At 39.1% G+C, this 27,828-nt stretch overlaps 2 protein-coding genes across 4 annotated transcripts in view; one reads left to right on the top strand and one right to left on the bottom strand.

Moving 5' to 3' along the window:
* Window positions 1–6,657, top strand: part of HMGCLL1 (3-hydroxy-3-methylglutaryl-CoA lyase like 1) — a 92,647-nt gene extending 85,990 nt beyond the window's left edge. For all 3 annotated transcript variants that reach the window (XM_075086999.1, XM_075086997.1, XM_075087000.1), the window contains exon 9: window positions 1,321–6,657. In XM_075086999.1, coding sequence (XP_074943100.1) covers window positions 1,321–1,434 — 114 coding nt within the window. In that variant the 3' untranslated portion in view covers window positions 1,435–6,657. The remainder of the gene's footprint in view (window positions 1–1,320) is intronic.
* A 1,321-nt stretch (window positions 6,658–7,978) lies between these two features.
* GFRAL (GDNF family receptor alpha like) overlaps window positions 7,979–27,828 on the bottom strand; it is a 31,761-nt gene continuing 11,911 nt past the window's right edge. The window contains exons 4-10 of the mRNA XM_075086996.1: window positions 27,296–27,739; window positions 26,105–26,161; window positions 25,111–25,438; window positions 21,777–22,036; window positions 18,566–18,664; window positions 11,197–11,278; window positions 7,979–10,219 (exon numbers count right to left, since the gene is read on the bottom strand). Of these exons, the coding sequence (XP_074943097.1) occupies window positions 10,132–10,219; window positions 11,197–11,278; window positions 18,566–18,664; window positions 21,777–22,036; window positions 25,111–25,438; window positions 26,105–26,161; window positions 27,296–27,739 (1,358 nt within the window). The 3' untranslated portion in view covers window positions 7,979–10,131. The remainder of the gene's footprint in view (window positions 10,220–11,196; window positions 11,279–18,565; window positions 18,665–21,776; window positions 22,037–25,110; window positions 25,439–26,104; window positions 26,162–27,295; window positions 27,740–27,828) is intronic.

The following is a 27,828-nucleotide window of genomic DNA, read 5'->3' as shown; positions in this document are numbered from 1 at the left end:
TTCTCATTTCTTCCTAGTAAAAAAGCACAGACGGTCTAAGAATTTTTTAGGTTTCTTTATGTGCAACAGCACTCTACAAACTAAGCCTAAGTAATGACCAATAAAGGATAAACAGAATGATATGAAATCACCCTTATTATAATTGTATTAAAATGGGACAGTTATAAAAAGGTGTCTTTGAACAATATGTTTTAGATGGTGCTATATACTAGAGCTGATTGGAAACTTCGAAGCATTTTTTTTTTTCAAATTCAAAATGCTTTTGATTACATTTCCATGAAGTAATTTCTATTCTCATTAACAATTTTAGGCAATTCCAAGAACGAAAAAGGCGAATTTTACTGTAGAACATGGAAATAAGTGCTAGATCCAATTAAAGGATTAAGCATCTAAACCAGGTCTTGGTCTGAACTTAAGTGCATAAATCCCTAAATGTCATGAAAGTGTATTTCTGGTGCAATACACCTTGTACTCATGTTGAGTGACACACTTCTCCCAGTTTTATGTGACTGCTCAATGTATTGGCAATTCAAAGTCCCTTTTTGCATTCCTTCTACAGGACTTTTACTGTCTTCCAAATTCCAGTCTTTGGAGAAAATACTTACATGACTTACATGACCTAAAACTTTTACTATACATGAGTAATCCAGGAGACTAATAATGCGTTATTTTTTCCCGTTTGATTTTCTCTGGTTCCGTTTTAGCAATCAAGCAGTCCTGATATGTTAGTTAAAAAAACAGTTGATTGCTCGAGGAACGTTTTTTTAGCACAGGCAGATCAAGCAGCTGCAATTGTTTGCTCAGTTGTGCCAGCAATGTAAATTGTAATTTTGCATTGAAAGGAACTTCTTCAAGAAGGAGATTATATTTATTCAAAAGAATGCAGGATCCCATTTCTGACTGAACTCAGTTCCCAATACAAGTGTTTCCTCCATTTTCCTGATCTGCAAAGGGGATACTTGAGTGATAAGTAAGTACAGCACATACATAGACACTGTATTTTTCTTGCAACTTCTTCAAGTTGTTCTACCAGTTCATTATCCCAGATTCTTTTGAGTTTGAAAGATATTACTAGAGCACTTGGTCCACTGCTATTAGGATAAGGAATCACCCTCGAAGTGGCAGAACCTTCCAAGCAACTGGAAGCTATGACTATTGTGTATGTCACTATAACTCTACTGATCTCCATTACCGACCTATGACATGAATCAGGTCCTTTGTTTGTGAAAATTAGACCCTGGAGCAAAAAAACCCTTGGAGTTTGAGCATTTTCAAGACGTGCATTTATTGTTCTTAATATTTTTCACCTCTTTTTTTTAGGGAGTAAATCTTTATACAGTGATGGAAGCTGGAAACTTCATCTGTACAGCTTTGAACAAGAAAACAAACTCAAAGGTTGCACAAGCTTCCTTCAATACTGGAACTATCAATTAAATGGATTTTTTTGCAGCTTAATTACATTTGTCATCTACCTTGACCAAGGACATTTATATCAAGAAATCAAATGTTAGAAAACCATTTCAGTGAAGAACCAAAATAGAACCCATATATAAGTTTTTATTACGGGAAGAGTTACTGTACTGTACTGTCTTGTCATGAATTGTCTGATTTGTAAGTAAAAAATAAATGACTGTGGTACAGAACCCTGTGCTTGGTACTTCTACCGATGAGAAAAAATGTATAAACACCAAGACATTTTACCTTGTTTTAAAATGAATTTTAGTTCTTTTCAGGAAAACTGAGTAGAAGCAGTGAATACATAGTGAATTTTCAATCAAGATGACTTTTAGAATAGTACAAACATTTGCAGTAGTTTATGAGATCCCACACTGTGTGTGGTCATTCTATTATGTGTTTTATTTATCTGAATCTTTACTTTTCATTTGTCAAGTCAGTTGTGTTATGAACATGGAGCCAAATCTGAATTCACCATAAGAATTTTTTAGCAATAGTACATTTTTTTTGTTTTGTTTAACATCTGTTAAGTATATGGATGACTTTATCTTGTTCCAAGACTTTGTGGTGAATGGCAGTCTGCCAGATCCTCCAAATCTAATGCAAATTTCCTTATTTGTTACATATGTTAAATTTGTTGTAGTTGCTTTTTTTTTTGTCAACTGTATTAAAACCTAATTATGTGAAGCAATTAAAAATTGGCAAGTTTTTCAACCATCCTTCAGGGTTGTAGTAGTGTAGAAGGGGCTAAATTTGTGTCCAAAGTCTCACAGAACAATTTGATTTTTTATTCTACAGTCTATGAAATTACATTCTCACTTACAAGTCACAAGTTTTTGAGGATAATAATATTCTGCTGGACTAGCTTACATGAAGGGAACCACTTACTATTTTCTTTGTGCTATACTGATAGTGATACTGTACTTTTCAATGTCTTAATTCAGCAAGATGCCAGTGAACTGCATTGTCATTTTTAGATCAGTAATGGACAAGTTCAAAGAAGAGCCTTATCCTATCTATAAGCTGTTCAAATGCGCCATGAAAGCATTGTCGTTTTTTCAGTCTGAAACATCAGTACTGTTACTGGTTGTTTGTGTAGGATCTTTCTGTAATTCTCTGTGTACTTAACCTTGACTTTTTCTGAAAATAGCATGTTACCATGAAAATTCAAAACCCTGGACTATGATCTTTTTCCATATTCTCCATTTTCCTCCAAAATATGAAAGGCTGGAAAAAGGTAAGCTGAAAGAAAGTGAAAGATAACACATAAAGAAGGAAAAGGCTGAATGATTTTTGTCTGGAACTCAACTCTGCCAAGTTACAGCTGACACTCAGCTTGCCTTTGAAATTCCAGAGTGAACCATTTCTGAGATCTTTTTAGCCAGTAGTGTAGTTTAGAATTAGCACAGCTTAAGAAAGTCAAACGTAGCATGCCATGTAACTCAAAGGTAGAAATTTGACATAAAACCTCTATCCTCTTTATGCTGTAATGACAGTTAAAACCAATATTAACTACATTTTTTCACTCTTCTTATGGTAAGAGTCAAAGAATAAGCAGTGCGTTTAGGTGAGGCAGGACGTGTCTTGCCTATCAACCCAAAATACTAAATTGCACCCCTTCCCAAGAAGCCCTGCTCTGGATGGAGAGATGGATGACCACAGAAGACACTTGGTCCTCGTTTTCCCATGTTTTAGGTGGGGCTTTGTTATTTAGCAGCCACTACAGCTCGTATATCAAAACACGAACTTTAATAAAACCAGGTCTTGAACTATTCACAGATTTTAAAAATTCTGTAATGGATTAGATCCAATGAAGAAGTGAGGAATCTGCAGCAGTACTTAGGTTGTACTTAGTCTAATAATCAGTGGTTAAGCCTGAATGAGGTCCCAAAACTGACATCCTAAAGACTCCCTCATTTAGATGCCATTTAACCCTGGAGGGGAGTGACCATACGCTAATACTTTCCTGTTTAACAATAAAACTTCTTCTATAGTTCGCTTCCGTGCAGGCACAGAATTAGCTCATTTTCAGCTGAAGTGTGCAGTTCTCATGTAGGGCTTGATGAGTGTTCTTTCATCCAAGATCCTGTGAGCATGTTTAACTGACAGGAGCAAGACTGAACTTCTCACACAATGAAAGTGAAGCCACCCCTTAAAAAAAAAAGGTAGTTGTGATGCAAACCAGCTTTTAAATACTAGCCTGAACGCTGGGGTGAACAACTGATCTGAGATTAGCTTGTTACTCGGCCTGAGGAGATTCAAATACAATTTTTTTTTGTTCTAATCAATGGATCTAACCACCAGGCTATAAACAGAACTGAAAAAGAACACACTTCCTAGTAAATCTGGATGAAATTGTGCCACTGAGTAAGATGGAATTCAAAATCCCTGAGACCAGAAAGATCACAACAAAACAAATGTCGCTGCAACAGATAACAGGTTTTTTCCTTGAAGATGGTGTTGAGGGCTTCAACTTCAAATACAGGCCAAGTTAGGAACTGAATTGATACTGACCACTTTTTTGGTAAGTATACTAAATACAACATCTTAGATAAAAGTGAGTGGTTTCACTGCTGCCACAGCTTTCACTTTAAATAAAATACCTATGTAGAACATAGACTATAGAATAAAAGAACTAGCGCTGCTCAGTTCTTTGAGAGTTCTAGATGTCTGCATTCCTAATTACCATGAAGGACTGCTAATTTTGGCACTAGGAGACCCCTACACTCTGAAGGAGTTTTCAGATATGCCTCTGTGCATAGTGCATCCTAGGCTTCTCAGCATCTGGGCTGTCCGCTTTGCAGTTCTGAGGCCCTTAACAGTCCCTATGCACTGAAACAGGGTACCTCTTAAATCATGGGGATGAACGACCTAAAATGCCTCGGTTCTTTATTGGGTCTGTTTTAGAAACTACTTGGGAGCTTGTGGAGAGCCTTAAATGCAGGTCTGTTATTCTGTAATGATGTGAGCATTGGAAAAGATGAGCAGTCACATCTGGAGCCTGTGCTTTACCCACACGTTCAGCTTCAACCACATAGTGAGTTATAATAATCCAGGGTGGAGGTCACAGACAAATGGATTGTTTGTCAGGATCGTTACAAGGGAGGAAGAAACATAGAGCCAGATTTAAAAAACCCCACCATTTATGTGCCAAAAGTGTCACCTGGGATGAATTTAGGCCTGTGGGTCCAGGTGAGCAATCCCAAAAAAATCTTTCTTTACTTGTAGTGTGACTGAGAATCCTGAGACATCTCATGTTCTCGCTGCTAAAATTTGTTAGGCATGTAAAGTGCTGCTGCTCTGTTTTCCTGGGCTGGCATCATTTTGAATGTGTGGAGCATTTTAACGCCTAATCTTTGGCTTCACAAAATAGGCATATATTGTCCTTAAATCAAGGGCTAATCCAGTAGCTATGCCATGAGTGTGCATCACTCACATAAGCAGCTTTGAGTTCAGCACATAATAAAGCAGTTGAGACTACATCCCTTCAAAAACATGGCAAGAGCTGTAAGCCATGGGATGGTGTTACTGCTTTCCAGTGCTTCTGACTTTCTAAACTTTATGCTTATATTCAGAGTGACCTGTTGCTAGTGGTGCCTCCTCTTTTAGACCCTGTCAGTGTCCCCTGCTGAGTACATTGCTGTCGCTTCACCCTGAAGTAACCCTCTGGCTGCAGAAGGCTTGCATCCAGGTGTTTGGCTTCCATTAGCAGGTGTTCTTATTACTATGTCGTTATAAAAATTATATATATATATATTTGTTGAAAGGTATCCAGAAAAAGCAACAGAGTGCCGAATATGATCACACTGTTGGAATGTAGGGACGTGCTGTCTCCCTGTCTGTTTTGCCGATGGTCCTCTGTAAATGCCGAAAAGGGGATAATGTAAACTCTGAGAGCATGCAGGAGAGGAGAAGTAGTTATTGACTGCCCTCTCGGAGTCTTATCAGAGACAAGTTAGATGTACCAAGATATCTACTTGTGTGCTTTGGAGACTTTCTTCTGTAGTTCACTGTATCAAAGTCACTGCAGAGATCTCACAGAGCACTATGGAGATCATCTTACCTCTGTCAGGGCCATGGAGTTAGTAAACTGGAGTTCCCAGGGCAGTCTTTGGTCTGTGTTCTGTGTCTGAACTTGTGACGGTTCAACAGCTGACCAATGTCATGTTGCTGGAATTTTCTTCAATACTTTCATAGTAGTTTTTCCCATGTTGTTAGCAATAGAAACTCAAATACCAGCTTCTTTGGCCGCTCAAGATACTACATTGTTCTAAAAGCATGGCTGGTGTGCCTTTTTGGAGAAGTTGATCAGTTCCATTAGTTATAGGCATAATTGTTCTTCAGTGCCTTTCACAAGACAGCAGTGACATGGATCCCGTACATGGATAGTGCTAATGTCTTCCAGAAGCAGCTTGCTTTGTAGTTCGAACTTTTATGTTTTAGGGCAACTTGGCTCTGGACCAGAACTTTAATGTTTCATTTTAATGTATAACCAGAATTTATGGAAATAAGAAGTGAATATTCTGGTCTTGTGAATAACTCCAGAGAGGCTTTGGCTAATTTTCCTTTCTTAATAGCATCATTTCAGTTCATAAAACTTTTATTATTGTAATAAGGAGTCACAAAATGAAGACTGCAAGTCTGTGAGGTAAAATTCCTGTGTTTGGGATCAGTGCTGTTGCAATGAAATAATACTTTTCCAAAGAGTTAGTGTGAATGTGTAAGATCTGCCTATTTTTTCACAGAGATATTTTTAAGAGGTAGAAACACTGTTTAGTTACTGATACCTGAAAATGTTGATTCTCTGCCACTGAATTTTCATATGTTTTCTCAGGCTGCCTTAAGTTCTCTTTATTGATTGTGAAATGTCTAGAGAACTGACTAAACAGAAGAATCTCTGAAGAACTGAAAGACACTTGCTTTCCAGTTCCTGACTTGCTGATCAATGCTTTTCTTTTGTTATACCTTTGAATATTATTTTTCTCTACAGTCCTGCTGTAATGCAGTGTTGATCTTCATTGCTGCAATAACACAGCAGGCTGAGGACTACAGCCAAAGTCAACTTAGTCCTTTGAAACCGATGTCAAAGAGATTATATGTTTGTTAAGGAATTGTCATGTACCCTCTTGGTTAAATGCATTTGTGATTTTGCAGTGTGTGGTGTTAAAGCTGAAATAAAATCTATCTCAGTGTTTATTCAAACTGATATGCTCATGTATTACGCCAGATTCAGCAACTCTGACTAACCAGCTCACACATGCGGCATTAGTAAATACAAGCTGTCACTCTGACATGTACTCCTGTGTTGACTTTGTTACCTTGTAATCCATTTGGAGTGCATTTTCTTAGGATTACCTTTTTATTAGTTTTCCTGTGTGCTTTTGTAGCTGACAAATCTCTTCTAAGTTACTAGGGAAACATTTCTTCCCTCCATTAACTAAATATTAAAAGCTACAGCCAGGAATGGAGCTAGGAGTTGAAAAATTCAATGAGGCGTTGTCTAACTTCAGATGTTCCACTGCAGAGCAGAGATCTGTGCCTTCTAAGTGATGTCTGAGACCCCCTACACACTTCATGGGAGACTGAATGACTTCAGCATGTGGTCTGAAACATCAGCATGTCAATCAGGGAACTTTCTTGGAAAAGTCAACAGTAAAATTCCCTACCCCATGCTACCATTGAAGTGCCTCAACATGAGGTGCAGACAGTTATCTTCACCAGCTTGAATCCAAGTATCTTCCCTGGTGGAAAGACACCCACAGAATTTTTTTGAAAGGACTGAATGGTGTTCACTCTTAAGGGATGGTGTTGGTGCTGCTTCCCTTTCCATCTTCTGGGTTACTAGTGTGAGCTGACATCTAGCTCAGAGTAAAAGGATGCGACTGCCACAACAGCCTGAAAAGGCTGAGTCCACACCTGCCTCTCCAAGCAGCCCATTCTGTTACCTCACAAAGAAGTGAGATGGCTGAGGAAAATCTTTCTTTTGGAGAACTCAGGACTCACTGTGGCAAGACAAGTGGAGAATTGGACTTTACGGCTTTGTAGCTTCAATACTGCATAAGGAACAGCTAATCCTGCGTACTTGTCTCAGAAACTGTTTACACATTTAACTTGAAACAATATTTAGACAAACTGCATAAAGAATCTTGAAAGAAAAAACTGGAACACAGTACGCCCCCTTTCAGATGAGAGTGTTATAAGGCTAAAAGTTTTGCTTTCTCCCCCTAGCCCAATCAGTCTTCATTTCTTCACTCTGCGATGACCTAGCTCCAATGGAAGGGGATGAGCACTGTGTCCTTACCCAAAATGACCTATGTCCCTGGAATCCCAAGTCCCAGGATCCATAAGTCTCATCAGTGAGACTTAATTTTCCTCGGCTGGGAATTAGGTGCGGATGTTTCACGTCAGAAGGGAAGATTTTAACAGTGAGGCTGTTAGAAAGATAATACTTCACTTTCCATCACAAAACTGTTTATGAAGCAGTTAATGCCTAATCATAACCACCTGAATGCAGATAATCCCAGCAGAAATGCCTTTATTTAATAATTAATGCCTAGATACAATTGACAAAATCCAGCATCACTAGGAAATATAAATCAGAAGAATACATTTTACATGTGTAATGGAGGAAATGTACTTTTTCATTAGGCATTAAAGTCAGCCCTAATGAAGAGCCTGTAAAATTACAGAAGCGACACAATAGCCACTAATACGTTGCTGTCTTTCAGAGTAACTGACATACTTACCTTCAAATACATTTTACATACTTGTGTGTGTGTGTGTGTCTAAGCACATATATGAGGAAAGTTTCTAGCATCTAAATGTAAGAAAACAAAGAGTTCAGAAGAAAAAGTTACAAGAGATGTTTTTATGATTGAGGTTTAGTTAAATATGAATATAAATGGATTTCCTCAAATTTTGTGACATAGAGGGTTTAGCAGCATTGCATCGTTGTTTTTTGAAGTCAGACTGAAAATGAACACAGGGTTCACTTCATATGTATATTTCCTATATAAAGAAATGTTTTTATCCAATACTGATGAGAACATACTCTCAGTGGCATTTTCAGTTTGAACTTTTTACTCTTTATGGTTTTAAGATGAAGAATATTAATATACTCCTTTCAAAATACCTACGTGATGGAAGGTAACCTAAATGCTGCAAATTGCTGGACTGATAAAAAGAGGTTGCTTTGATTAACAAACTAACCAACTTTCCACTTTTCTGTGGTATTTTTGTCCAAAGGCTGATTGAGTAATGAGATAGTATTTGATTGCAAAACAAAAATTAGTTTTATGCAGATCCTAGATAAAGAGGAAGTGCATGTTGTCGTCATTGTTGAAAAGTTCTAATCTCTCCCCAACTGAATTGTACCCCTAAGATTTTGCTCACACACAGAACCATTTCACAGGCACCAAAGCAACAAGCAAAGTCACACTGAAGAGCAGAGATTCCTACTCTTCTGATCACACCATAAATTTCTAGCCCTAGATCTGAATCAGTCGTGGTCAAAACTGGAACTGAATTCGGTGGAACCAGTATTTCATTCCTGATACTGTTTTTGTGTGAGTTACATTTAGTGGTAATTCAGACAAAATTCAAATTAAATTAAAAATAAAAATTCATCGGATGCTATCATAACAAGACAATACATATGCTACTTATGGTAACAGTTGTATAAGAAATACCAGTCCATTATCCTGTGCTGACCAGAACCAGTTTGTTACAAAGATATGACAAAGACAACCGATTGCTAGTAAATAGAAGCTTAAATCTAGCAAAACAACTCAGCTACGGGGAGAAATCCAGAGCTCATAGCCAGAAAGTGGGATCCAGTGTGTTAGGGACCGTGACTCCCAGTACATTGCATGGGGAGAATTAGGCACTTCGGGTATTGCCTAGAGACAACGAATAGGAAACACAGATGATGAGATGGGTCGTAACTTCTCTCTCAAGAAGAAGGCACTTCACTTCAGCCCCAAGCAAGTGGCTCTCTCCACAGGGCATTCAGACCACAAAAGGCTTTCTAAAATTACTGTATTTGAATTGGAAAGGCTCGCTTATTTCTTCTTGAAGGAGGAGAAAGAATAACCAGTTTCAGCAAAAACTTACTGGAGTCAAAACATTAGCTCAGATCATGAGTTTAATTCCTTTTCATACTGAAAATGGTTGTAATCCTGATCTCCTCCTACCCCACCAAGTGCTTCACTATCAAACTACAGGCGGCCTACCTGTGAGTGCTGCCTTACGAACATGGCACTGGGTACTTGGTAACCTAGTATACAAAACTACCACATATGTACTTTTTAACGGCTCCTTAAAATGTTTCTGAGTGGATTTTTTTCCTTTCTGCCAGATGAGTTCAGACCAGAAGGGTGGGTGCCACTGCTAGGCAGATTCATGCTGATACAGCATTGTCGTTCGCATCTAAAGATGTAGGAAATGTGCATCTCGGGACAGATCTCTGAATCTACGCAAATGAGAGAGAGTACAGTTCTACTATTTTTTAGCTTGTGAAAGGTTTAATATGTGTTAATAAATATAAAAATCTTTTGTATGCTCAACTACAAAATTCCATAATTTATAGTAGTTTTTCTAATATATATTTTATTATCACATATGTACAACAGGCTGGCTTTCAAGAATAGCCTTAAAAAGCATAAGCAACAGAGTAGTTCATCTGTGACTTTTATAATGGACCATAAATGTTTCAGAAGAATGGTCTGGCGAGGGACTTCTTGACTCATGTTTTGTTCTGCAGGCTCTGAAAACAAAGAATGTGCATGTATTTAACAATAAACTATACAGCTTTGGGTTTGAACTTTGGCTTAATTGAAATCAGTGGCAAAATTCCCCTCTTTTTATGATGAACGCTGTGGTATAAAATGATTCCCTTCACCATTATTAATGTACTGTTCTTTCTTCCATCCCCTGTATTCTTTAAATCTGAGTTTTATTTATATGCTGATATTCCTGTAACTGCAAACCTAAAGAGAAAGCCTCTGTTCCCATATATCCTTGACTTGCCTTTTGCATTTTTCTGCATGATTCCTCTTTGATCTGCCTCTGAATTTAATAATGAAATTTGACTCAATATCCCTCCCACTATATATAGCTCCTGCTACATCATGTTCTGTTACCTATCATCTGACAGTGTAATTCTTGAAATCTGGCCATTTAATTTGGTCCAAGAAAATGTATCGTTTAAGGAAAGGCCATGTTCATTTGACTAAGTGAATGCACATTTTTGTTTTCTTACCAAGCATTGGTGTTCGGGCAGTTTCTCATACTGTGTGTGGGGGAATGTTTACAGAATCCTATCAGCAAAAATGGCATTTGGCAAGAATATTAACTACAATAGCAGCATTCACGGTTCAGTTTCTAAATATGTTATAATGCCGAATATTCTCATTTCCTTTCTGCATTACCTCTGCCTGCTACAGGGCTAGGACGGTAGCCTTGCAGAATTTTTGAATTCAGATTTCACCTTCCCCTGCCATGGGACAGGAAATGAAACCTCCTGAAGCCCAGGATCCCTGCGTGAATGGAGGGCATTGTAGATACGCATCGTATTTCACTCCTCCCTGCTGACACCCGCAATGTCAGTTCCTTCCCTCACTGGGGCATGCTGGGCTGTTTTTAGAGACAATCGCATTGCCAACCTCTTCACTAAGTCAAAACGTTTTATTTTCTGCTTTTCCAGTTTCCTAGAATCAGTGATTAATATCCCTATCAAATTACCTGATCTTTAGGAGAGTCAACAGGACTATTCCTAGGATGAGAGCTATGCAGGAGGAATAGGCAATAATGTAGACTGTTTCACCTATAAGTAAAAAACAGAAAGCAGACATGAAATATTTACTTCTTCAGTAAAAAGAATCAGATTTGAGATCTGAATTGGAATGCATACATATATAAGCTAAATTAGCTATCAGTTCTCACATAAGTAATTAAAAGGAGGAAAAAGACCTAGGTGGTATGCCAATGGTAGGAATAACTTCCTTCACCAGTTGGTGCAAAATCATTTTCAGACTCCTTTTAGTAAATACCAGCTCCAGTAGCACTTCATATGTGTAGCACTCCGTTTTACTCTACTCCAGGGGAACAGCTTGTTACTGTGGTATGTGTTTTGGAGTATTCTCCCCACTGATTTTAAGGTGCTAACTTTATTCTCTGTATCAGAGGAGACCTGGCTTTTACTTACCTGCTAGACCTCTTTTCCTTTTTTTGCATATTACCATAATTGCAGTGTGCGGCAATAGTTGATCTAGAATCAAATTAATATAAAATGCAATCAACACTGCGTTTCTGGGCTCTGTGCCCATGGAGTTTTCTCTTTCTTTTAGGCACCTCACCAAAAAGTCACTTAGGTGGCTTACGTGTGAAAAATTCCAACTGTTGAAAGACTGGGAGCTGTTTCAACTTTTGTTTTCCAAATGAGGAGAAACTTATTTTTCCTGGAGGAATGAATCCATCAGTTTTGATCAAATATTCTGAAGGAGAAGTTTCAGTTGAGAATGTAATGTAAGCCCTGAACTTGGGAGGGAGAGGTGCGGAGGTTAGATGACTTGACAAGAGGACTCAAATCCAGAGCCGCAAGCATTAAACATGAGTCCGTTCTGTTACTTTCCTGTTGTACTGATTCTGTTGTGTTTATACAATTAAATAAGTTTTGTTTATATGGGAACTCAAATGCGGAGAGCTTTAGATATTTCCAAGCTGCTCTGTCTTACACAGCCAGTGAAACATTCCCCAAGGAAGAGATGGAGTCCTGGCCCCATCACTGGGCCACTTATCTGGGCTGTGAGAAGGCCAAATTCTGGCCTCTGAATCAGTTATCAGTTATTATATGTTCTGTGTGTTTGTGCACATGCACACACAGAGTTAAATGAGACGTTTCTGTATACACTACGTACATGCAATGGATGTAACACATAGTGTAACACAACCACAGGCAGTATGGATACCGGAGCAGCTCCAGGAAGAGAGAGTGAATACATATTCTACAATGAGGCAAGCAATGGGCAAGAGCTCTGCAGGGGGTTGGACCTGCCTGGTTTTTATTGCAGGATGACACTCGCTTTTTCTCAAAACACTATCCAAAAGCCAAGTTTTCAAATAAAAGAAAACTGAAAGCAATGATTGAACCATCACAAGCTGCACAGAACGAACACATCAATGCAGCAAGCTACTGAAAGGTATTTCATATGGTGAATTTTTGAGGGAAGAGGGCAAGGTCTGTCTTAGTCTCAGTAGAGGTCTGCTAATATCATACCCTAAAAAATAGATCAGCAGTTGGCCCTCCTCTCAAGTTACAACATTTCTTTAAGATGATGAGTTTTAGGAAAATAATAATTTTTAGACTTTCTTTTTAGCTTTTGAATCTTATTTGTACACTCAAGTCATTTTTTAAAACTTTCCACAACTGCAAGAGCAGTTGTAGGGGCAAAAGTTTCCTACTTTTTTTAAGTAGAAAGTGAAGTTCACAGAATCACAGAATAGTGATAGCAGGGGTTGGGAGGGACCTCTGGAGATCATCTCGTCCAACCCCCTGCTTGAGCAGGCACACCTAGAGCAGGGGGCACAGGAACACATCCAGGCGGGTTTTGAATGTCTCCAGGGGAGGAGACTCCACAATCTCCCCAGGCAGCCTGTTCCACTGCTCTGTCACCCTCACAGGAAAGAAGTTTTTTCTCATATTGAGGTAGAACTCCCTGTGTTCCAACTTGAGCCCATTGCCCCTTGTCCTGTCGTTGGGCACTATTGAAAAGAGGCTAGTCCCATCGTCCTGACATCCACCCTTTAGATATTTATAGGTATTGATGAAATCCGCCCTCAGTCTTCTCCAGGCTGAACAAACCCAAGTCTCAGCCTTTCCTCATAAGGGAGATGCTCCAGTACCCTGATCATCTTCGTAGCTCTCTGCTGGACTTGCTCAAGCAGTTCCACATCCTTGTTAAACTGGAGACCTCAAAACCGGACACAGAACTCCAAATGCGGTCTCACCAGGGCAGAGTAGAGGGTGAGGATAACCTCTCTCGACCTGCTGGCCACAGTCCTTTTAATGCAGCCCAGGATACCATTGGCCTTCTTGGCCACCAGGGCACACTGCTGGCTCATGGTCACCTTGCTGTCCACCAGCACTGCCAGGTCCTTCTCAGCAGAGCCACTTTCCAGCAGGTCAGCCCCCAGCCTGTACCGGTGCCTGAGGTTGTTCCTCCCCAGGTGCAGGACCTTGCACTTGCTCTTGTTGAATTTCAAGGGGCTCCTCTTGGCCCAGCTCTCCAGCCTGTCCAGGTCTCGCTGAATGGCAGCACAGCCTTCTGGTGTATCAGCCACTCCTCCCAGCTTGGTATCATCTGCAAACTTGCTGAGGTTACACTCTATCCCATCATCCAGGTCAATGATGAATATACTTCACACTTACTTAAGGCAAATAGAATTTTTTAAAGTACATCACTTACTACAAGGCTAGAAAAATTACTGGGAGCAATAGTCATGGATGGTTAAAATGAGCTAATATAGTTTCACCAAAATATTGTGATATTCTTTAAAAAGTTGGAGAAAGTGCTTCATTTGGATAAAACAAAACACTCTGAAATGATAAAATGAAATCAAAATGTTCTGTTTTTTGTCAAAATCTTATAAAATGATATGTTCTTGGTGAAGTAATTGCTGGTAAAAGATGTTGATTATAACATTTTCAGTTCTCTGGGGAACATAAGACAGACGTTAGTTATGAGATCATGCTAGAAGCCATATATTTCCTCCTATCTTCTGAGAACTGAGAAAATGTGTAAGGCTAGGAGAGGGCACAATTTTGTGGCTGAAGAGCTAATTCTTCATTTTATATATTATCTGTGGTTCTTCAGTTACTTGAATTTGCTTACTCATCTTCCTTTAAAGATGTTGTTGGGATGTGTGTTTCTTGATAAGCACTCTGCTCTTTAAAAATCCAAAGGATATTTTATAGAAATTTTCACTATTGACCTATATCCAATCAGTTCTTGAAATGTGAAAGAGTGCTTGAGAAGTTAAGAAATATGGATATGATATTTTGGCTCTGTTCATCCCAAATCTTGCCCATGAAAACTACCAGAATCCACATTTCAATTCCTGTATGACATAACAGGCTGTATTACCCCATTTTGATCTCTATGTACATGGTATTGATCATCTGAACATGATCTAACTAACAAGGAGTTAAGACTTAAGAAACAGTGCCCTAAACAAACAATAAAAACACTGATGATTGTGGTTATTGATCAGTAAACAACCTTAGCTCTCATGCCTTCTGCCCATTCACAGTTCACCGGAATCATAGAATCATTTAGGTTGGAAAAAACCTTTAAGATTATTGAGCCCAACTGTACAACCTGCTCTGGAAAGCAGACAGATCCATCACAAGCATTAAAAACATGATTACAAGTTAGAATAATTTCCTATTCTTAGCAGAAATGGTAAAAAATGTAGTGTGTATAACATGCCTATGTCATTACTCATCTAAGAAACAGCTTTCCCTTTTTCAGTACTTGTCTTTAACTGACTGAGGTGCAGAAGAGCAAACCTGGTTTGGGTTCTCTGACTAGGTGGAGAAAGGGATACAAATACCTGCATGTACCACGGAGAAAGAAAGGCACCCGCGGTGTCTAAAGACTTATGCTAGGAGGTGGCTAAAATATGAGGTGGTTCCAGCTTGGTTCTTCGGAGTGAATCAACACAAGTGGAGAGCAGTCATTTCCATTTCAAAGGGAAAGCCTGTGAGATGCTGGGTGGCCTGTAGTCATGAGAAGCTTGTGGACCTTCTCACCTCAGAGCTGGTCTATAGCAGGGCCTCTGTGGCTACATGATACATGTCTTGCCCTTCCTAGGATGGTTGCAAACCTCAGGGACACCACAAATGGGGCTGCAGGTACCATTGAAGCACTAGCTGGAGCTGTCTACATAGACATATGGACATTTCCAGTTATGAAGTTTGGTAGAGGGTATCTGTGGGCTCAGCAACTGGAAAAATTAGTGGGATTACACTCTTGTGTAAATCTACCTGCTTATGTATACTTAGTGAAATGGCTGTGAATATTCACTGGACAAATTAATTCTGGCTGGTGCCCAGAGGTTTCTTGGCTACCTGCAGCTTGTCACAGGCTTTTTTATTAAGTTTATAAAACAATCAGATTGACAGTGTTTCATACCTTACAAATTAAAGTCGCTGGAGCTGAACTAATCTCAGTTCCCACAGCAGCTGGTATAATTATAGATAAACCCTCCCAATTACTTGTTTATCTAGATTATCAGCAAGGCAAAACTCCTCAGCAGGAAATACATGATAACTCTACAATTTAAGATGAAATGAGAATAACTTCAACAGTTTTGGGTCAAGCCCAATTTTGTTATATCTCACAAGAACAGGATAGGACTTCTGTATTTCTAGCTCACTCTTTCAGCCAAAAAATACTTTAGCTCCAAAGCTCTATGCTGACAAAAGTAAGTGCTTATCTTCACACATGAATAACTTTTCAAATTAAAGTGTGGGAAGCAATCTTTTAAAATATGTGGATCTGTAAAATCACGAAGATAATTTGCATAGAATAAAGCCAAAACCAGGCTGAAAGTACATAACTAGGCAGGCAATAACAACATTTTTGCAGTTTGGACAATTTTTGTTATTTACCACTTTTTGATGTTGCTTCCAAAATGACATAAAATTCTGAACCCATCTAAGCTTCCAGCAAAAGTCTTATGAACTTTTACATGGTTAGGACTCTGCCCACATCACATGTTATTAACGGGGTTGTATCAGCCCAGAGCTAACTGGGTTGGTCTGTACCCTCCTGGGTATGTGAATGAGTGTAAATCCCATAAAGATTTTTCCACAATCCTGTTACATGGTTACACCAAAAGCTGGAATAATATTCTTCCAACTGAACAGGGTTATATTTATTTGCAAATATATATGAATATATGTATACATGTTTAGATTTATTATTTATTATGAACGACTCCTTTTATTAAAACCTATCTTATCTGATGGCAAGATTTGTAATGCCACTGAATAGAATGATGAAATCTTTCTGTTTTTTGAACAGTAAGTGGTTTATTTTAATTATAAAATCAAGAAATAGTTGAAGAAATACTGAGTTTCTTCTGAGCATGTTCATCTGTAGACAGTCATTAGTCTGAATTGGTGAAAGACATCCTTGTATCTTTCAATGACAAGCTAACTTTTCTGAGATTTTGACATAGGGACAAGACATCAGCAAATTGTATCTCCTGCTTTCCAAGCAGAGAATAGCCAAGAAGCAAATACCTTCAAATACCTTCACACACGCAAAAGGCCACACTTGACAACTTAACCGTTCTGCCTCTGCACCCTGGGATCCTTCTTGGGATTTGATTTCAGTAAAGATAAATATTTTCTAAAGATGATAACTCCCTTTTCAGTCTGAGTAATGCACATTTACTAGCATATGAATCTAGGATACCAGGTTAGATTTTTGGCAGTGGGATTTGTGAAACAATTTGCAATATGTTTTTTATCATCAGGTAGATATCCTGAATCAGATTCTTGTCCTTGACCAGGTTTCCTCTGAGACATTTATAGCTTAGAGAGTTCCCATCTAATGTACATGACAGGTCCAATAGAAGGAATATTTTATTGTATGGTTTAGGCTGGTCAGCATTCTTTTTATTTTTCTAAGGCCATCCAAAATTCTGTTAAGAGTTCAAGGACAGGTTTTTGGAAAGTATTCAGACTTCAGTGGGAGCAGAATTAACTGGGTGCAGTCTGCTTTTTGCAAACATTTATCTGAATCTCTGAGGGAAATGCATAATACATTTTACCCACTGAAACGGTCTGCAGTTAGAAATAGTCACAGAGGTGAAATATCTCACATTTTACATTTTCTCACTTAAAGCAGGATTTCTTGCATTATAACTTGCATTACTAAACCACTATAGTCTTGTTCCAGCTAAAGATTCAGGCTCCCTCTGCAGTTGGCAAAGAGAAGCCAACACTTCCAGCAAAGACAGTCTGAAAAGGGGGGGATTAATCTTCCTCTGAGGGTCCTTGACTTTTTTTTTCTGGCTACACAGAGCACTTGGATGACATGCATGATTCCTAAGTAATTTTAATGCTAAAATTACAGCTATGTGCTTAAGTATTCACATATGGGTCTCAGGAATCCCATTCCCATGAATCTATTCTTATACTTCCCGGGTTGCTCACTTCAGCAATGTTAAAGGATGAAGATGACATAAGTCCCTTTATTTTGTACCACATGCAGAGCTTGAATTATTTTTTCACCATTAAAGAAGTTCTGGAAACTAATTTTTCTGGAGTATTGTAATCTGCCCCACACAAGGTAGAATAGGTCATTCTTGTTAGAGTCAATATTTGTGCATTAAGCTCTTTAGTGTTCTCACTCTGTAATTGGGCCCTTCAAAAGGAAATATAAAATTAATATTATTTCAACCATTAGAAATTTTGTATATGAATTCAATATCCTTTAACTTTATGTCACTTAATTGCTTGCTGTAAATGCATGGAAATAAAACCAGATGCAGCTCTTCAGCACATGGGGTATCATGATCCGTAATTGCGTGCCCTTCTGTTGCATGAGAAGGTAAAGTCTGATGGAGTGTAACACAAGCCCCTTCTCAGACCACTTACTGTGGCTTCCTAATGCTGTTGTTGTAACTACTATGGCACAAAAAGTCAAGAGAGATAAGAGAGAAGTAGGTGTGTAATCAAAGCTAATAATATGTATTACACATTGTGACTACTACTCTCTAATGACTGCACGGAGATTCAGGCTCTGGTGGGCTTAATAGCTTAATTTTCCCCAATTATAATATAGTGATCGTGAGACATCTATTTCAAAACCACTTATCAGAGAAATTGGTTCAGTCTCGTTATCTTTATTTTGTGGTTACATAAGCTAAGCCAAACAGGTAGACATTTTTCCACATAATGTTCAATGGGGGAGCAACAGGTAGAGCTCACTTTCCTGAACCCACCCAAGGGATCCAACCTCTAGTCTTCCCTGTCATACATGAGGGAAATTTCAAGAGTACTTCTATTAAAATAATAGAGTGGTTTGCCCAAACTCACCATTAATTGAAGAAGAATGGAGCTGTGCTCTGGAAAGCTTTTCTCCTGGCATTTCTGTATTTACCCAATGAAAAGCCTTCTTCTTAATGGAAATTTGACCTGAATATTGGAAAGAAAATATCCATTCAAAATATTACTTTAAAATAATAATTTAAGGGAATATTGCTATCTGGTGTTCTGTAAAGAGTCACAGAATTTATAAAGGCAGCTATTTAAAAATATTGTTTATTGATACTCAGTGAACACAGTGAATGAGTGAATGACAATTCTTCATTTGACATCTCAGTTAAATCTCCCTGTAGCTTTTTCTTAGGGGGGACAAGCGTGCTTTAAAAATATTCTGTGACTCAAAACAGCTTAAATTCTATTTTCACATAAACTATTTTAAAAATAGGCCCACCAAAAGAATCGGCCTCGCCAAACCTATATAGAAGTGATGAGAAATGGGTAGTAGTTTGAAGTAGTTTCCAAAAGCCAGAGCTTATTCTCCAAATGAATCGCTAGACTCTTTCACAAAGGCCTGTCCTTTTAGGGGGCATAATTTCATGATGGTATTTGAAAATAGATATTTTCTGCTGAAATGAAAAATGAAATATTTACCTCAGTAGAATAGTTTACAAAGCAGGAGGCAAAACCGTACAAGACTCTGCATGGTCACTCACATGAACTGTAAGCTGAAAAATTTTTATTCCCTAGAGGAATGAAAACAATATGACAAAGGCTCATTTTTGCAGCCTGGAACATTGTCTAAGCAGCAATGGACTAAACCTCCTTGCAATGTATTTTTTCTGTGACATCCAAAAGTACAACTCAGAGTTAAAATATGTTGGGAACTTAACGTTTTACTTTCTGTCACTGGCATTTTTGCTTATTCCTGTTGTGACGCTGATCCTACATTGGCACTGATCTGATTGGCACTGTGCTTCTGTCTCGTATAGCAGCAAGAACTCACAGTTCTTGCCTTTTACTGAGTCTGCAGCAAGCTTTAATCCTGAAGCACAGCCCCAAGAGCAAACACTTGTAGCAAGGCAGTGCCATACAAGAGTAGGAAGATGTGATGAGTAAACACTGCTTGGGGGTCTGTTTACACCAGTTCTAGAGGCAGAGATCCCTTTTGCTAGCCCTGGGTATTTGCCTGTTCAGAAAGACTTCAGTGTTAAAAATCATGACTACTCCAAGTGTGATAGTTATCCAAAGTTCACACCCAGGCCAGGCGAATGAGTTAGCAGAAGGGGTTGGATGAGGTCTGCAACAGAGCACTCACTCCCCCTCTCTGAACTGCCATGCAGATAATGGCATTTAACACTGTGCCTTACAATCAAACCCATAATCATTTCTCTCGTCATCGTAGCTGCATTACACCTAGTTATCTAGAAAAAAAACAAAAACAAGATTCACAGGACACTGCAAATGGTCTGTAGAGTAGATGCTAATCCTTTACTCAGCCAAAGGCCCTGGATCCCCAAACTGTTTCTGTGTAACTAGCAGGAATTCCGTGCACCACAAGAGAAAGCAAGCTCTTCAATCCCAATTAGGTTAGGGAAGTTTCCATCACAAAAAAAACCAACAGCAGCAACAACAAAAAAAGCCCCAACCCACCATTTTATCCAGAGGCTGCTTCAGGGAATGGCAAAAACTTATGAACAATCATTTGATTATGAAGACGTGAGGGTCATCTTTTTGCTTTGTAGGTAAAGAATAACTAACACAATAATGTGATCACTCTTTTGGACCGCTAAATGCAGCCATAAAGCAAGCAAACGAATAAATAACATTCATCAGCAAAATCACTGCCAGCAGTCTCAAATCTAAGTGTGTTATGGCGTCACTTTTCCAGGGTAGTTGTTATGTGATTTTTTAATCTTTTCTCAGAGTCTGAATTTTGGTAGCAATTAACTAAGCTTAAGGACAGTGTTTCAGCAACTTGATTTTAATTTCTGGGTAGACTTTGAGTGATAAGAAAAAAATTACACCTTTATCAGTAGTAACATTTTGGCTGCTAAAACTAAAAAATTAGCTAATTCATTCAATGAAATGCATGCATACAATTAATACATGTTTTTAAAAGACAGTCCATCAGATGGAACTATGAAACAGTCATTGCATTTAATTGAAATCTTTAGATATAGTTAAGTCTCCCAAGCTAGGTTGAGAATATATATAATTGCATATAGAAAATGACTGCTATAGCGTATGATGCACTTAGCGAGTAGTATATCCTAAGAGGATTTACATAGCAAAAAACTGGTGTCATAGATCAGAGATTTGAGGAGTAGAGGGTACTTTGGTCTTTAATCTGGTCTGTGGACCAGATGCCTGCATGTAGCTGGAGCATTGCAGAGGCAGCAGACAAACCTTCAAGTTCAGTTTCGGGCTGCAGGAGTGCAGGAACCACCCTGCGATGTGGAACTACCCTGTGATGTGACCCAGAGCATGATAAGAGGGGACAAACAGGGGATTTGCTTTGAACACACACTCCTGATTCAGGCTACAACATTAATATTTGCTCCCATATTTCCGTTCATTGCACTAACAATTCTCTCTTAAACAAAGACTAGGGCCAAGAGTCCAAAAGGAAGGACTTTTATATTTAAGAAAAATAACTAGCTGATTTAGTGCATGAAAGGCCTTACTGTTTCTGAGAAAGTACATATATTTCGTTTGAGTTAACCCCAGTGTTTTTACTGAAGGCCAGATCCTGAAGCCTCCATTCACAGCAGCTTTTCCCTTGAGAGGGCCTGTTTAAATCATTGAAGTTATTTTCTGTGGAATAAAGTCTGTTTCTAAATCTGTGTAAGCTATGCTAATATTTAGACTCCAAGAAGAAAAGAAAGAAAAAACAACATAATATGTCATATTATTTGTAAAAACAGTGTACCGAAGTACGACATTAAGTCAATGACAGGAAGGCTTTGGACTTTTCTAATCTCCCTAATAGTACAGACCCCAGATATTATTCTTTCGTTGTTACTCCAGCAAATTCATGTAATGAGACGTAGTCAATTTTATTGATTTACTACTAATATAAAAATTTCCCAAAACCAGAAGAAAACACTATATTTGCAATTTGTATTTTTATTTAGATTAAAAAAACCAGATACAAATCTTGCTGAAATCAGTGGTAGCAAAGATATAGTAAAGATTTAGTGTAAGTCAGCATTCTAATAATCTTTAAAAGTAGTTATTCTTTAAAGTTTTATGTGTTACTCACGTAACTCATTGAAGCAGGATTTGCTGTGAAGCATGTGATGGAAGAGCTTGCACAGAGACTGCTCCACAGGAGGCAAATTCTGACAGGTACACTCCACGCGCAGCACTGTGCCCCAGTTGCTAATGTAGGCTGCTTTGCAATCAGCGTTTGCAGAACAGGGCATGTCATCCTTGATTAAAGTTTCAAGACAAGCTTTATCATTATAGCATTTTTTTGTCACGTGTCTCCAACACTTTGCCCAAAAAGTTGTGTATTTTTTCCTGGTGGAAAAAAAAAAGAATTATACAATGACAGTTTAGAAACCTTGTGATTTCACATAAAGACATTTAAAGACCATCATAAAAAGAAAGTGTATTCCCAAGGTACTTTTAAGCCTTAAAAATCATGATATTCAGTGATAGCTGGCCTAAATTCTGCTCTAATTGGCTTCTTTCTGCACTCATTGGCTGAGTGAAATCTGCAAAATTGTAATTTGAGGAAAAAATTGGTTTTATTGAAAAGGTTTTTTGAGAAAAAGCAACTGCATTTCTAATCAGCATCTGTGGAGATTTTCCCAGGTTTCAGCAAAAATCAGTGTCCATACCAAGTCTCAGATACTCAGAGAAAAAATCAATAGAGGAATTAGACCAGTCATCACAGTGAAACCACAGCAGGTGGTTCTAGCTGTTCTAGTGGATCACTTTGTTGAGCAATGTGAAGGAAGAATGAATATTCAACTTATTTCACATAAAATAATCTACACCCAAAGCCAACTCCTCCTCCCCCTGAATGCTAACAAAATACAAAATATGCAAGGCTCAGGAGAAATTAGAAGTAATTCAGTTGACCGTAAAGATAAATTGAAAGTGGAGATAAGCTACGAGAATCATAGAATCATAGAATCGTTAAGGTTGGAAAAGACCCTTAAGATCATCGAGTCCAACCGCTAACCTATCACTGCCAAGTCCACCACTAAACCAGATCCTCAAGCACCTCGTCTACCCTTCTTTTAAATACCTCCAGGGGTGGAGACTCAACCACTTCCTCAGGCAGCCTGTTCCAATGTTTGATTAACCTTTCAGTGAAGAAGTTTTTCCCAATATCCAAACTAAACCTCTGCTGGCGCAACTTGAGGCCATTTCCTCTTGTCCTATCGCTTCTTACTTGGGAGAAGAGACTGACCCCAGCCTCACTACAACCTCCCTTCAGGTAGTTGTAGAGAGCAATAAGGCCTCCCCTCAGCCTCCTCCAGGCTAAACAACCCCAGCTCCCTCAGCCGCTCCTCATAACACTCGATCTCTAGACCCTTCACCAGTTTTGTTGCCCTTCTCTGGACATGCTCCAGCACCTCGATGTCCTTCTTGTACTGAGGGGCCCAAAACTGAACACAGTACTTGAGGTGCGGCCTCACCAGTGCCAAGTACAGGGGCCCGATCACTTCCCTGCTCCTGCTGGCCACACTATTCCTGATACAAGCCACGATGCTGTTGGCCTGCTTGGCCACCTGGGCACACTGCTGCCTCATGTTCAGCCGGCTGTCAGCCAACACCCCCAGGTCCTTTTCCTCCGGGCAGCTCTCCAGCCACCCTTCCCCAAGCCTGTAGCGTTGCATGGAGTTGTTTTGACCAAAGTGCAGGACCCGACACTTAATCACAGAATCACAGAATCACAGGTTGGAAGGGACCTCAGGGATCATCTATTCCAACTTATCCTTGTTGAATCTCATACCGTTGGCTCCTACCCAATGATCCAGCCTGTCCAGGTCCCTCTGTAGGGCCTTCCTGCCCTCCAGCAGATCGACACTTCCACCCAGCTTGGTGTCATCTGCAAACTTACTCAGGGTGCACTCAATCCCCTCATCCAGACCATCAATGAAGATATTGAACAGGACCGGCCCTGTTCAAGAATTAACTTGTTTCCCAGCTCAATAATCTCAAATAATTTCAGTTTATTTGCTCTTAGGATAGAATGAAATTGGCCTTTAATGCACTACATATGACAATAGAAAACACCTATTTAAAGATAACTAAGAAACCTTTAGATATTAACTAGAAACCAATTTATCACTTACATTAAATGTTAGGGGATGGTAAACTGCTGCATCTTGTCCATTAATATATTAAAACATTTTTTCCTTAATCATAAAATTAGGCTACTAATTTACTGTTGATATTGTGTAGCTGTTACAAACAAGTCACATGGAAGAGCATGGACTGTTACAATACTGGCTAGGACATTATTGTAAATGTTTTCATCACATAAGCAAAGGTTTCAAAGCAGGTGCCACCTCTGTGCTAATGGAATTATTTTTATGCGCCTCCTGATTTATAGATATGGGTAGCCATAATTTGCAGACTAATTTTGCTATTTATATCCACTTATTGTCAGTGCCAGGAAACATTAATGTTCCCAAAATAATGGGTAATTCAGCAAGTCTCCATTATGATATTACATGTCTGTGCACATGCACGGACATACATTTGTAGCCCAGTTCTTCTTGACATAAAAAGGGGCAATTCCCACTGACGTCAATCTGAATACGCTGCACAGAACTGAAAGCATCTCTTAGCCTCCTGGTTTGTTAATTTGAACACAACTTTGAGGTAAAATTCAGGTCTAATCCACAAGGGAACTGGTGACTACACTGAAAACCGATGTGGCCCAACTGACCATCCACAAATGGTGGCAATTAAGTAAAACTATAAATATGAGCTAATCCTGTTGGTTTTGGGTTTTTTTTTTTCAAAAAATAAAATTAAATCTGAAAACTGTGTTATTCTTCATGAGTTTGGTGGTCTGTGTGAGTCTCAGGGCAGCTTTTTTCAAGTATCAGTACGCTTGAGATGAAAAGAATAAGACAAAAGTTTTCTGAATGGGCCAAGTTGGTTGTTTGGCCGTTGGGTACAAAGGGTCAGTTTCTGCAGTGGAAGAGGTAATTACTTTAACCAAACAAACTTTGTCCCGTCTGCTGCACAATTTGTGCAAACTGCTAGAGGGCAAAGGTGCAGGCTGGCAGGCGTTATCTGAAGAAAGTGGTAATGAAAATATGCAATGGCACAGTTTGTCCAGCAGAAATAGTGTTGAATCATGAAAGAGGTGGAAGCAAAACCCACACTAGATTCCAGACCTTTCTGAAAATTAATCTTTTCAGTTTACTTGTGGAATTACTTGCAGAATGTCCACAGCTGATGCAGACATCTGTGAAGATGTCAAACACAGGTGACAATATACCTTAGATATGGTGCAGAAAAAAATTTGGCTATAGATGAGATATGTGGCATATATATAAAAATTATTTGATCAAATCCTTATTCACAGACACATTACTAGGCCAAATCTTTCTGCTGCTATTTACCTGCACAATTCATTCTCTTCACACATGTGGATTACATTCAGGCACGACGGGGTTGGAACTGCAGTAACTGCACAGGGCTTGCCATGGAGAAGTTCTTTGGCCCTATGGCAGGATTCATCAGGCTGGATACAATCACAAAATGTCATCATTTGTGCAACTTGAAAAGGCATGTTTTGATAAAAGAACCTTATGGCTGCTTGACATTCTTCCATGTTGCACTTCTTATTTACTGAGCAAACCTTAAGGTACAGGGACAGCTGTTTGTTACATACTTCATCTTCAACACACTCCTTGTTCACATCCAAACAGGTTCTGTTTGCTGTGTATGCTAAAAAGAATAACAGTTTTTAAAATGAAATAATAAGAAAACCTTTCTCAGGTGATGACTGGAAGTCATCCTGCCTGCAACGTTCTCGTAAGAAACAAATTTGACTCCCCAAAACTCTGATCCAGTTCTTCCAGCATTGCCTCTTCTAAGCCCATTATGTGATCTTCATACTTCTCCCTTCCACTGCTTGGCCCTCATAAGCAACCCTCCTGCAAGTTTCTGCCCCTGACAGATAAATAAGGGAAAAGAAAGTGAAAACTGGCTAGTGGATACCTGAAACTGCTGAAATCACCAGCATGGAGTCCTATGCTAGGCTACGTAATAAATAATGGAGAATATAAACGGCATTTCTGTGCTTTTAAAGCTAGTTTAAGTATTTCTAGCTTATGCTATAAACCTTCCAAAAAGATCTAAATAATAATGACTTTAAAATGTTTATGGGATAAGATTTGCCTCTGTAAATGTAACAGGATGAGGATTGTTACCTGACATTTTTTGATTCTTATCTACCCAGTAGCTTAACTGAAAATATGGTGGTTCTATTGACTCCCTGCTCTTCAGTAATTTGAATGAAAAGTATTCATTTTAATCTCGAGATGCATTGTACACTGTCTGAAAATAGAGCTAAAACCAGTTATTAGGATTCATAAGTAAATTCAGACTTACCTTGTTTGAAGAGAGCAGACAAAGTCCATTGTAATTTTGTTTCTGTACTAATACTGTCTAGAGCAAAAAGATATGGATACAGGCATAAGTGATAAATTATATCTTAGCCTAGTTTTTCAACTTTAAAGTATTGGCTGTATTGCTGGCATAGTGCCAGTAGTAAAAATAAACAAGAATGAAACAAATTAGCTTGATCAAATAGGACCTGTCAGCTTTGTAACAAACTCTAAAATCACTGTTACATATATTCATAATTTTTGGGGTGAAAGCACAGTTTACATGGGGGGTAGTGGTTTATAGTTGGCTGAACATGAGGCAGCAGTGTGCCCAGGTGGCCAAGCAGGCCAACAGCATCCTGGCTTGTATCAGGAATAGTGTGGCCAGCAGGAGCAGGGAGGTGATCGTGCCCCTGTACTCGGCACCGGTGAGGCCACACCTCGAGTACTGTGTTCAGTTTTGGGCCCCTCACTACAAGAAGGACATTGAGGTGCTGGAGCGTGTCCAGAGAAGGGCAACAAAACTGGTGAAGGGTCTAGAGAACAAGTGTTATGAGGAGCGGCTGAGGGAGCTGGGGTTGTTTAGCCTGGAGAAGAGGAGGCTGAGGGGAGACCTTATTGCTCTCTACAACTACCTGAAGGGAGGTTGTAGTGAGGCTGGGGTCAGTCTCTTCTCCCAAGTAAGAAGCGATAGGACAAGAGGAAATGGCCTCAAGTTGCGCCAGCAGAGGTTTAGTTTGGATATTAGGAAAAACTTCTTCACTGGAAGGGTTGTCAAGCGTTGGAACAGGCTGCCTGAGGAAGTGGTTGAGTGTCCACCCCTGGAGGTATTTAAAAGCCGAGTAGACGAGGTGATTAGGGACATGGTTTAGTGGTGGACTTGGCAGTGATAGGTTAACAGTTGGACTTGATGATCTTAAAGGTCTTTTCCAACCTATATTGTTCTATGATAATATTGTTTCTAGTTACAGTGTAATACTAAAAGGGACTGATTTGGATTAGGTGGTATCAAATTAACACATCTGCACTCAGGCTATCATTTTTCTATCAGATTATTCATTTGCTTATAAATAAGCCTGTTAAAACTACCCTGTTTCCAATGCTAAACTTCAAATGATTAAGAAACCCTTTTTCACAGACTTGCGCACACTACTGTTATGTATGAAAGCATTCAGACTGCTGGAACACCACTAACCTGTGTCGGTGTCCTGATTTTTCTCATCATCAACATCATCATCATTGTCGTCATCATGATCATCATCATTTTCACTACCTGCTGAAGCTTGGCTCTCTTGAGAGTATTGTAAGCAAGGGTTGTTAAATATTCCCTTCCATATTTTAATGCATTTCATCTGAAGTGGTTCTGAGCACTTGCACTCTCCCAGAACTGTTTTCCTCAGTTCTTTCCATGCTGACAAACACTCCTGGTTGACCGGTGGGAGCCTGCATTTTGCTGCATCCACCTGGCATGCTCGCTGGAAGCTCTTATACACAAAAAAGCAGTAAGGGTCCTCTCGACAGCGTTGTTTTGCAATACTGCAGTCGTTCTCTAATTCTTCTGGATGTCTTTGGTCTTTGGGGTTTCTGTGTTGCCTAAAACTCAGTTCGGTGTCCGATCTTGAGGAAGTTTCTAGATATTCTGTACAAATAGGTACAAACAGAGAGAGAAATCAAATGGATGATGGAGCACAATCACTGGTCAGCTCAAAACAAACTCAGGAAAAGTAT

The sequence above is a fragment of the Phalacrocorax aristotelis genome, chromosome 3, assembly GCF_949628215.1.
Source record: "Phalacrocorax aristotelis chromosome 3, bGulAri2.1, whole genome shotgun sequence".
Taxonomy (NCBI): Eukaryota; Metazoa; Chordata; class Aves; order Suliformes; family Phalacrocoracidae; genus Phalacrocorax; species Phalacrocorax aristotelis.
This window is presented reverse-complemented; position numbering and strand designations above follow the sequence as displayed.